At 40.9% G+C, this 12,574-nt stretch overlaps 1 protein-coding gene across 1 annotated transcript in view; it reads right to left on the bottom strand.

Annotated features, from left to right (window-relative positions):
• Window positions 1-8,994, bottom strand: part of LOC149457869 (lipase member H-like) — a 59,703-nt gene extending 50,709 nt beyond the window's left edge. Inside the window, exon 1 of the mRNA XM_089682896.1 lies at window positions 8,858-8,994. Within this exon, the coding sequence (XP_089539022.1) occupies window positions 8,858-8,924 (67 nt within the window). The 5' untranslated portion in view covers window positions 8,925-8,994. The remainder of the gene's footprint in view (window positions 1-8,857) is intronic.
• Window positions 8,995-12,574: the final 3,580 nt, after the last annotated feature.

Below are 12,574 nucleotides of genomic sequence, written 5' to 3'. Positions count from 1 at the left end.
ATAAATAAATTTGTCTTTTACCATAGAAGCCTTGTTAAATGATCAAATATCGGAGGAGTTATCCTCGGTATCATACACATCATTCGATGAGGCTTCAGAAAAAATTTGATCTTTAGGTAGCAATGTATTACTAGCAAAAGCAGATATTAAATCTGCTTTTCGGTTACTTCCCATCACCCTCAATCTTTTAATTAATTTGGATTTTGCTTTGACGATACATTGTTTTTTGATAAATGCCTCTGCATGGGGTGCTCACTGTCATGCTCCTATTTTGAAGCATTCTCTACATTAATTGAATGGGTTGTATCAAAAAAGGCCGGTTCTAATTGCATTATACATTATTTAGATGATTTTCTTTTCATGGGCCCTGAGGATTCGCCAAAATGTCTGGAATTGTTATCTTCATTTTGTTCTGTATGTAAACAATTTGGAGTCCCTCTAGCCCATGAAAAGACAGTATACCCGACAACATGTCTTGACTTTTTTTAGACAGCAATATTAATACGATTGCTATGGAATTTAACTTACCAGAAGTTAATCACTTGCCTACCATATATATATATATATATATATATATATATATATATATATATATATATAGAGAGAGAGAGAGAGAGAGAGAGAGAGAGAGAGATTTATATCACACACACGTACATACACGTGATCAGGGGCGGACTGACAACTCATGGGGCCCCCGTGCAATAGGGGATCATGGGACCCCTGTGTCCTTGCCCAAACTCAAAAAAGCCTATGAAAAAGGTACCAGGGGCATCTCATGGGGCCCCCTACTGACCCCAGGCCCTCGGGCAGTGCCTGAGTTTCCAAATGGCCAGTCCGCCCCTGCACGTGATTTTGCACACCCGTGCCACCCTGTAGCAGTATTTCTGCTATAGGACAGTCGGGAAGCAGTTAAACTTAATGGATAAACAATACTCTTGGCTGCACATTAACAAATTGATGGCAGGAGTCTCCTTTTTTCTTAAAATTACATAATTTGTCTTCTTGCAATATATATATATATATATATATATATATATATATATGAAAAAAAAAAAAAAAACACACACACACCACACATCAGGTGGACAGTCAATGGCCAATCACTCCTGCCATATCAACTGATTTAGGCAATGCGACGTGTTCCGTTTGCTTTTCGCCTTATAAAGCCAATTTATTTCAAGGGTTTTTTTCTTTGGCCTTTTTTGGCGCATGTTGTATATTCAAAATTTTACCGGTCGGAAAAACGGAGATCAGGTTTTAAAATCCAGGATATATGGGGAGGGTGGAAGAGTAATATGAAATGTGTATATGTGAAATATTTTTATAAATGTATGGTTCTTTTTGAACTGGAGAATCAAATAAGAAAGTTAAATAAAAAAAAAAATTAGGATATATCAATGAATATTGATAAATTGAGAATATTCTTAAAAAGGTCTAAGACAGATAAATTAGGTAAAGGGTATATCATAAGTTTGAATGCTTATAGTGGTTCAGATATTTGCCCAGTTTTTCTAATGAAACAATATTTGCTAAACCGATCTCAGCTGGATAATTTTTTGTTCATTCATGCAAATGGTTTCTCATTGATGCAATTTCACTTTGATGTTGTTTTTAAAAAATGTCTGAGGTCTCTGGGTATAGACCATTTAATCACTTCAATACCAGGCACTTCCTGCCTAGGTCAATTGTCAGGTTTCAGCGCTCTCACACTTTGAATGACAATTGTGCAGTCATGCAACACTGTACCAAAACTAAATTTTTATCATTTTGTTCACACAACTAGAGCTTTTTCTTTGTTTCTGTTATAAACATTTGCAAATAAATAATTGTTCTTGATAAGTTTAGGCCAAGATGTATTCTGCTACATTTCTTTAGTAAAAATAACCCAAATCAGTATTTATTATTTAGTGTGTAGGAAAGTTATAGAGTTCACAAACTATGGGATATATCAGAACAGTAGAGATATCCCCCACATGTCCCCTCTTTGCAAAGTAGACAGTCCGACGTATTTCGTAAGAGGATGGTGAGTTTTTTGAAGTTGTAATTTGTTTGTCATAATTTTTTGGAAAATGAAGAAATTTAAAAAAAAGTCACAAAATGTTTTTTTTCTACCATACTGTCACCAGTGCAATATAGCATCATCATATAACTGATGTGGCAGTGATCAGAGACACTGTCTGGTGACAGTACAAAAAAAAAAAATTGATAATATTTTCCCATTTTTTTTTTAATAATTTTTTTTCTCTTTTTTTTTAACGATTTTTTCATATTACTCAATGACCAAAGTAGTATAATGTTGCCATAGTAAAATTGTACTACTTTGGGGAAGTGATCAGTAATTTGTTTTCTTTTTACACAATGATTGCTTATATCAAAGAATGTCTTTGCTATAAGCAAGCATTTAACTAAATGATATCTGTTCATTCAGGTTTTTTTGTTGTGATTAGCTGTGATCGGTCACAGATAGTCACATGACACAGATGGGCTGTTATTGGCCCAGTCTGTGCATGTGATCACTGTGACCGATCACAGCTAGTGACTAAATTGTATACAATGGATGGCATGAAAGGAAGCCATCCATTGTTTACAACTGTCATGTGACCTGCTGTGATTGGTCACAGCAGGTCACATGGTATTGGCAACGGGCCGGTGACAGATATTGCTACAGCGCGGCCCTGCAGGCATTATTTTTATTTTTTTTCTTTATAATGCACATTTACTTGCTATTTACTAGGAGAAGGAGAGGCAAAATACAGATACTCAGATGAAATCCATATCAATTTAAAAAAAGGAAGTAATACAAGCTTATTACCATAGCAGACATAAACAAAGTACGGGGGAATACTACCTGCAGTTTATGTAGTGACTTTTTGCCATAGACCATGCACTGTAACCCAATAGACTGTAAGTAAATGATTAATCCACACAATGCTATATTTGAGTATCGGAGATGAATATTGGTCAAGTCTGACATCTGTCTGCGTCACTCCCTGTTCTGGTATGCGAGCACTAAGGAAATCACCTGTAAATAACGATGACTGACAGTGCATTCACTTGCAGTCTACTATTCTACATTGTATTCTAACTGCCTTTTTAGGTTTACAAGCATCCGCTGATGGTTTTCTCATGGAGGACTGAGTGGCTCTTTTTTTGGCTTTTATTGAACTCCCAGAAGGTTCTCAGTATAGCGAACATATCATTTATGAGTTTGAGAAACCTATAAACTTGTAAATGGCAAAACACGTGTCTACAAACAATCCATCACAGTTCTCCGGCTGGTTTGTGGAATTTTGCACCCCTAAGTGTTTCTTATGACTCATACACACAATGAGAATATCAGACGAATGATTGTCTGTTTTTTTGCATGCTAGTCTCATATCGAAAAAGAAGCGGTTACTAAAGTTGTGGAAATTCTCGTAAGACAGAATACAAAGTCCTGCGATGATGTAATGCAGTATTTCTCAACCTTTTTTCAGTCTAGGCACCCTTTACAATTATGGACAGTCTTGAGGCACCTCATTCTAAAATGTAAAAAACTATTTTGATTAGTTTTATATAATGCAGCAACATCCACACATGTGGGACACCTAACATTGGAGGTGATTTATTCTTCCAAAGCAAATAAACGTTTGCACACACACTGGTACCGACTAGTATTCCAGTGTTTCTCTTCTCCCTCAGCTTTTCTTCATCACTGAGCTAATGTGAACCCAGCAGTGATGGAGAGGGGAAAACTAGGATGCTGTGCAGGCAACTGACATCCTCCTTATCAACTGATGATGTCATTGGTTGTCAGGATGCCAGAGACTAGCAGGCCATAATGGTGCCCAATGAAAACCTGTGGCTTTCTGTAACTAAAAGGCAGGCTTGTTCAACCCGCTGGCTTGCATACAAGTTTTGGATATTTTGTAGACATTTTGCCAAGGCACCCCTGAAGAAAGCTCAAGGCACTCCAGGGTGCCTGGGCACCCTGGTTGAGAAAAGCTGATGTAATGTATTGTATTGTATTATTTCGTTTCTGAGCATGCACGGTCTTGGTCACTCAATTTTTTAAGGACAAACACTGTAGTGTTTGTTAGCTATTGTTATCTTACAAAATGTGATCGGTTTTCTTAGTGTAGCACCCTACTGGTTAGGTGCTATGATAAGTATAGCTGTTTTTCTCTGCTTAACACAGAGGTTGTTAGGAAAATTCAGGATGGTATTCTGCTTAACAGAGTGCTGTAATTGATTAGTCAGGTATGCTCATGAAGCTCTGATGCTGTTTAACCTCTTCACGCCTTAGGGTAAAACAAATCTAAATACCTAAGCACAATTTTGCAATATTGCCATGTGTTAGTAAAATCATACATATCACCACAACTGCTTTGTACATCCAGGTGAATTATACCTTGTTTTTTCAGGACAAATTGGGCTTTCATTTGGTGGTAAACAGTAATTAATATCTCCTGATTTTTTTTTTATTATCAAAGGAAAACTGGCCCAAAAAAGTAAAAAAAAAATTTTTTTTAATTTAGCTGTGTGTTTCTTGTTACTACCATAACTTACCAAAGAACAGCCCAAAATTAATTCTTGAGCTCTTGGCGATCGCAGCGATACCATATATGTGTATGTTATTTGTTGTCTGCACCCGTAGTAAGGGCCAGAAGCAATAGTGCACATTTTGTTTTTATTTTTTTTTTACCTAAAACACACTGACACCAAATTTTTTTTTCAAATCCATACCTTTGACCCTGATCTTGACCCAAACACTTACCCTGGCACTGAACTAGATCAAACCTTGATCTAGGTATATTTTCTTTATTTTTTAATATTTATCTTCCCCCCCTTCTATGCCAGGAGTTAGAGACATACAATGTATCTCTCTCCTCCATTCATAGAGAGGGTGAAAAAAAAAAAAACAAGGGGGCCGGGCTGTACAGTGACTTATCACTGTGATAACCAATCAGAGGCTATCACAGAGATCATGTGACCCAGAATGGGGAGTCCTGGGTCCCGATCGTTAGAACGGGAACCAAAGCTCTCAGTGACACCACGGTCCGTGTGCTCCCAGCAGAAAGACAGGTAAGCAATTATGTGGCCCCATGGAAAAAAAGCCCAGTTCAGTGAGTCCACATATTTGTGTTACGTCGGCTTCAAGGGGTTAAGTTTGTCTTGAGCCCCACCTGCCTTCAGGAGAGCCTTCTAGAACATAGGCAGGGGATAAGCAAAAACAGCATGAATGTGGATACAGCCCTGGCCAACTGCAGGGGAGGGTGGCCCCATTGCATGCTGGGAGTGGTATTTATGATCCCCCCAGGGGATCGTTCCCCTCCATCTGGCTTGATTGGATCAGAAGGCAGTTGGGTGTAAACGAACAGCCAGTCTGTTTACATCTGACTGCTCAGAGGAGAGCTATCTATATCTGTTTACACTCTGCACGAGCAGAGCGGACATAGACCTTTCATCCAGGAGCCCCTGTCAGCTCAGTAGGGGGCCAGTGGATGAATCCCCTGCTAAGCAAAACTGGATCCGGCCCAAGTGAAAGGGACCCAGCAAAACATCCACTTCACTCTACTTTGTGTCATTCTGAAATGAATGCACCTGCCACCTCTCTGTGTGTCAGTGCTGCAGTCTTTACTCCTTAAAACCATCAACATCGAAGGAGGGAATACTGAATAGCAGACCAATCCAGCAAATTCAGAAAACCTAAAACTCATTAACTAATTTACATAGCTAATTTCCTTTACAGTAATTCCACTGAAGTCCAACTGACCACCAATGGAAGGGAAAATTGTTTCCACTCACTTACCACAAATGGAAGGGGATAGCTTTTCCTCCCACTGACCCCCATTGGAAAGGAGGTATTTTTTCCTTCCACTTACTACCAATGGAAAGGGCCATCATTTTCTCCCACTGACCACCGCTGGAAGGAGGATTTTTCTTCTTCCAATTACCAGCAATGGAAAGGGTGCATATTTTCCTTCCTCCAAACATCAATGAACTTGGACACCTTTTCCTCCCATCGGCCACCAATGGAAGGGGGACATCCGTTCCTTCCACTAACCACCAATTGAAGGGGGAATCTTTCCCTCCCACTGACCACTAATTGAAGGGGGAATCTTTCCCTCCCACTGACCACCAATGTAAGAAGATATATTTCCTCCCACTAGCCACCAAAAGAATGAGGCATTTGTCTCCACCCCTAGAGTGGCAATAGGTGAAACACTCTTTTCCTTCTATTAACCACCACTGCAAGTGGGCATCTTTTCTTTCCACTTATCAATACGAAAGAGGCATCTTATCCTCCACTGCTGGCCAATGGAGTGGGGCATATTTTCCTCCCTCTGATCAATAAAGAGGCAAAATGTAACATCCTCCTGACAAATGCACTCTGTATGTTTTGCTCTATGTTATACACTCCTGACCTTGACACCATATACCCTGTGCAGGATGTTTAAAATGCCTGGCTACTGCACTCTATAAAGCTCATTTGTGCATTCCATATTCCTGAGGTTTACAATTTTCGCAACACCCCTGGATAAAAGTATGCTCCCAAAAGTAGTTGGTAACCTTTCATTAGCCTAAAATGGCTATTAACATAGGGAGTAAGGGGAAGTGTTTCCAACAACGATGCAAACAGTATAGAAGTACAGATTGAGAACTGACTTTGTGACTGGAAGTGAAAATATTTATTTTGTTTTGTCCAACCAGATGCAGCCGCTGTTTGGGTATTCTAACAGCAGCTATAAAAATACAATAGCCCTGCTGGGGAATTTATCCATCCCCGCTGTATGGCATGGATGGTGGAATCTAATAGTGTATTTCAATTAGTGGACTAAATATATGTATATTATTGGGTGAACAAAAAAAAAAATTATATCTATATATATATATATATATATTCTCGCCGACCCCCCACGTCCCCTTAATAGAGTCTTAGGGAAGGACCGGTATATCATGCGACCACTGTGGTTGGCTGTCACAGTGATCACGTGATCAGGAACCAGTCCCACCGGCTTCCAATCATTAGTAGAGACCAAGAGCCGTCTTTGACTGCTGGGTCACTGTGCTGGGAGTGTGCAGTGAATATACTCTCAGCACAGAAAGCTCTGCCACCATGGATACATATATGCAGCCATTAAAACCCACTCTCTGCTGCCGCTGCCACACATACACTATATTGCCAAAAATATTGGGACACCCATTCAAATCATTGAGTTCAGGTGTTCCAATCACCTCCATGGCCAAAGGTGTATAAAATCAACCACTTATGCATGCAGACTGCTTCTACAAACATTTGTTGAAGAATGGGTCACTCTCAGGAACTCAGTGAAAGTCCATCCGTGAAATTTCCCTGCTACTAAATATTCCACAGTTAAATGTTAGTGGTATTATAAAAAAGTGGAAGCAACTGTAAACAACAGCAACTCAGCCATCAAGTGATAGGCCGGGGTCAGCACATGCTGAAGTGCACAGAAGTCTCCAGCTATCTGCAGAGTCAATAGCTAAAGACCTCCAAACTTCATGTGGCCTTCAGATTAGCACAACAACAGTGTGTAGAGAGCTCCATAGAATGGATTTCCATGGCCGAGCAGCTGCATCCAAGCCTTACATCACCAAGTGCAATACAAAGTGTCGGATGGTGTAAAGCACGCCACCACTGGACTCTAGAGATGCTCTCTGGAGTGACTAATCATGCTTCTCTGTCTGGCAATCCGATGGATATGTCAGGGTTTGGCAGTTGCCAGGAGAACGGTACTTGCCTGACTGCATTGTGCCCAGTGTAAAGTTTGGTGGAGAGGGGATTATGGTTTGGGGTTATTTTTCAGGGGTTGGGCTTGGCCCCTTTGTTCCAGTGAAGGGAACTCTTAAGGAGTCAGCATACCGAGACATTTTGAACAATTTGATGCTCCCAAATTTGTAGGAACACTTTGGGGATGGCCCCTTCCTGTTCCAACATGACTTCGCACCAGTGCGCAAAGCAAAGTCCATAAAGCGAGTATGGGGTGGAGGAACTTGACTCACCTGCACCTCAACCCGATAGAACACCGTTGGGATATATTAGAGTGGAGACTTTGAGCCAGGTATTCTTGTCCGACACCAGTGCTTGACCTAAAAAATGCGCTTCTGGAAGAATGGTCAAACATTCCCATCGACACCCTCCTAAACCTTGTGGACAGCCCTGACCTCAACCCGAAAGAACACCTTTGGGATGAATTAGAGCGGAGACTGTGAGCCACGCCTTCTCATCCGACATCAGTGCCTGACCTCACAAATGTGCTTCTGGAAGAATGGTCAAACACCATGGTAGACACACTCCTAAACCTTGTGGACAGCCTTCCCAGAAGAGTTGAAGCTGTTATAGCTGCAAAGGGTGGGCCAACTCAATATTGAACCCTACAGACTAAGACTGGGTTGCCAAGTTCATGTGCGTGTAAAGGCAGGCGTCCCAATACTTTTGGTAATATAGTGTATGTGTTTTACATGGGCGGCAAGAGGTTAACAGTCTCTTTGCAAGGTGAACAGTCTCTATGCCATGAACGAAGTACCAATCTCCTCTTACAAAACATTTTTGCTTCAAAAGTCATGCTGATGACACCTGAATGTACGTAGCAGGAGAGTTTACAGATACTGCAGTCGTGTCTCATAGGAATAGAGATCAGCAGATACAACATACACGATATCCCCAGGGATGAGCGATTTTGGCTGCCTGCTGCTACCCATTGATGTAATGATTGAATGATTGCCAGCTGATCTGACAAGGACAGTCCAGGCAGGACAATGATCACCCAATGTTTCTACAGAAGCAGATCTATATGAAGACATAAGCAAATCTCAGCAAAAGTTAGAAAAGTTCCACAACCGGAACACTCACCAGCTCCGACAGAGGAGGATAGAGAGAAGGGAAGGACGTATAATCCCAGGCACAGTGTCAGCAGCATAGGGACAGATTGCTGTGCTCCCAGCACACACAGAAGACTGGTACTGAGTGGAGGAGAGTCTGCTGGCCACAGTGACAAGCAGGAAGTGTTCAGCATTGCAGTGACACCTTCGCCTCTGCAGGCCACCTGGGCTCCTCCCTGTTAGGGATAGGCAGTTTCACAGCTGATTTCATTCCTTCTATAATTAAACACAAACTTGCTGAATTCAAAGTAACCAGCAATTCCAGCTTGCCCTAGGAGGTTTTCATATGGAAATCAGTCACAGATGACACTCACTGTTATGGAAGGAGTGACCAATCTTCTATGCACCTTCACAGATCAACTTTGGAGACAAAGATTCAATTCACATTCGAGTCACACAATGCATTTCAAACCTCAATGGCTGTAAATAACAGTCAGATTTTTTAAGAATAAGTATCTTTCACCCTGGTTCACATCGAATGCGAATTCGCCGGTCAGTGCGATTTCATGTGCGGTTTGCTGACATCTGTGCGACTTCAAGCACACATGAAATCGGCAAAAATAGTGCAGGAACCTTTTTTAAAATCGGTGCAATTCAGAGTCGAACTCTTCCATAGGCACAAATAAGATGCAACTTGTCATGCGATGTTAAACTCAAATTGCATGACAAATCACATTGATGTGAATGGGGGCTCAGGGCACACGTTAACACTTATTACAGAACCAAACGAGAAAAAGCCACCTAATATGACACATATAAATATGTCATATTAATATCTCCATCTCACTCGTAATTAGTGTGGATTTATGAACCCAATATGTACCTAACAAAAAATAGCAGTGTGACAGATGCAGTACTGCTCAAACAAAAGTGGTTACTTGAAAATCCAAGCGGAGTAATATTATCATTCAAAAAACATTATTCGATCACATGGATCATATAGAGGTTAGACATAGATATGGTAAACAGGTAATAATAAAATCACTTAAAAACATTTGGCGTCTCCAAATAAAGTAGTTGTTCGGCAATTGAGGATCCACATAAGGCAATAGAGTTCCTAACTACTAGATCAAAGAATTTTCCGTATTTTCCATAAAAAATCAGCATAGGGAGATCATTCTTCAAGAACCATTATGGTAATAATCACAGTAAGTAGAATGACTTCCTGAAATGGAAAAACCAAAAAAGAGCGATCATAGTAGGTGGAGCTAAGATAGGGTAAATATACTGGGCAAATAGGTCAGCCCAGCAGACACATAACTAGTGTATATTTAAATCATTACCTTCTCAAAAGCTTGACGATCATTGAAGGATGGATATATGGCCTTCCTGGGTAACCACCCCAGATGAAAGTGTATCCACATTAATAGATGATTCTAAAGAGGTGTATAAATGTGAAACATCAATGACAAAAAGCATATACCTGAATAAAAATAAATAGAGGTAAAAAAACTAAATATTACCATATAGAAGATCAAGAGGACTTAATCCCACTTGAAGTACGATCAGGACTTGATGAAAAAAGTGAATGCAGGGGTGGGAAGCCAGGTGGTGAATATATACAGTCCAGACTGATATAGCTCAGTCTAAATATACTGTGAAATATATACCCAAAGCAGTATATTTACCCTATCTTAGCTCCACCTACTATGATCTCTCTTTTTTGGTTTTTCCATTTCAGGAAGTCATTCTACTTACTGTGATTATTACCATAATGGTTCTTGAAGAATGATCTCCCTATGCTGATTTTTTATGGAAAATACGGAAAATTCTTTGATCTAGTAGTTAGGAACTCTATTGCCTTATGTGGATCCTCAATTGCCGAACAACTACTTTATTTGGAGACGCCGAATGTTTTTAAGTGATTTTATTATTACCTGTTTACCATATCTATGTCTAACCTCTATATGATCCATGTGATCGAATAAAGTTTTTTGAATGATAATATTACTCCGCTTGGATTTTCAAGTACCCACTTTTGTTTGAGCAGCAGTACTGCATCTGTCACACTGCTATTTTTTGTTACACACTTTAACACTGATTCGTTTTTCATGCATTTTTGGGGTAAACACAAGCGGAAGAAAAATGCATGAAAAATGTATCTCTTTAAAGTCTATGTAAACCCTCACCTTGTAAAACAACACATTCAGTTTAAAATAGAAATTATTACATATAAAAAAAAAAGTTAAATACCTCTTATTTCCAATTTTTATAAGTGATCACATACCCTCTGTTCTCAGCTGCGTAAGAATCCTAGAGAGCTGGGGGAGGAGAAACAGCAGGACACTGATCTTCCCAGTGAATGGCTGTGCAGAGGGGGTGCGTTAGGACAGGTCTGGTCATTGGAGGAGAGCAGGCTGAGTTCCCAGCTCAGTTAGAGAACTGACAACACTGTGCTCTCCTGCCAAGTGTGGTCAGTTTTTGACCGGAAAGTAGAGGGACTGGTAGGAACACCAGGGATTTCTCACAAAGGAAGCAATACAAAGAGAACAGGAGACTTGTTCATACAAGCTCATGGTATAGCAGGCACATATGAGGAACATGAAATGTTGGGTTTACATATTCTTTAAATCCTGCGGAATTTTTCACACCAGTGTGCTGCTTGTGTGGTGTTTTGGAAAGTCCTGTGTGCTGCATCTTTGGTGTTCTTTTCAAAGCACACCATAAATGCTTCTCTAATTTAGTTCTATAGAAAACACACCAAAAATGCATAAAAAACGCACTTGCATAGCATTTTTGCTGCGTTTTTTTTGGTCTACGGACCGAAACATGATATATATTGAGGTGTTCTACTGGATTTAGGACAGGTGAGCGTGGGGGCCATTCAATGGTATCAATTCCTTCATCCTCCAGGAACTGCCTGCATTCTCTCGCCACATGAGGCCAGGCATTGTTGTGCACCAGGAGGAATCCAGGACCCACTGCACCAGCGTAGGGTCTGACAATGGGTCCAAGGATTTCACCCCGATACCTAATGGCAGTCAGGGTGTCATTGTCTAGCCTGTAGAGGTCTGTGCATCCCTCCATGGATATACCTCCCCAGACCATCACTGACCCACCACCAAAACGGTCATGTTGAACGATGGTACAGGCAGAATAACGTTCACCACGGCTTCTCCAGACCGTTTCACCGTGCCAGTGGTGGACAATTCTGGTGTTCAATGGCAAATGCCAATGGAGCTCTATGGTGCCGGGCAGTGAGCACAGGGCCCACTAGAGGATGTCAGGCATTCAGGCCACCCTCATGAAGTCTGTTTCTGATTGTTTGGTCACAGACATTCACACCAGTGGCCTGCTGGAGGTCATTTTGTAGGGCTCTGGCAGTGCTCATCCTTTTCCTCCTTGCACAAAGGAGCAGATACCGGTCCTGCTGGTGGGTTAAGGACCTTCTACGGCCCTGTCCAGCTCTCCTAGAGTAACTGCCTGTCCCCTGGAATCTCCTCCATGCTGTTGAGACTGTGCTGGTAGACACAGCAAAACTTCTGGCAATGGCTTGTATTGATGTGCCATCATGGAGGAGTTGGACTGCCTGTGCAACCTCTGTAGGGTCCAGGTATTGCCTCATGCTACCAGTAGTGACACTGACCCTAGCCAAATGCAAAACTAGTGAAAAACAGTCAGAAAAGATGAGTAGGGAAAAAAGAATATCAGTGACCTCCACCTGTAAAACTATTCCTGTTTTGGGGGT

This window comes from Staurois parvus, unplaced genomic scaffold (genome assembly GCF_062004578.1).
Source record: "Staurois parvus isolate SC_StPar_1 unplaced genomic scaffold, SC_StPar_1.0 ptg000299l, whole genome shotgun sequence".
Taxonomy (NCBI): Eukaryota; Metazoa; Chordata; class Amphibia; order Anura; family Ranidae; genus Staurois; species Staurois parvus.
This window is presented reverse-complemented; position numbering and strand designations above follow the sequence as displayed.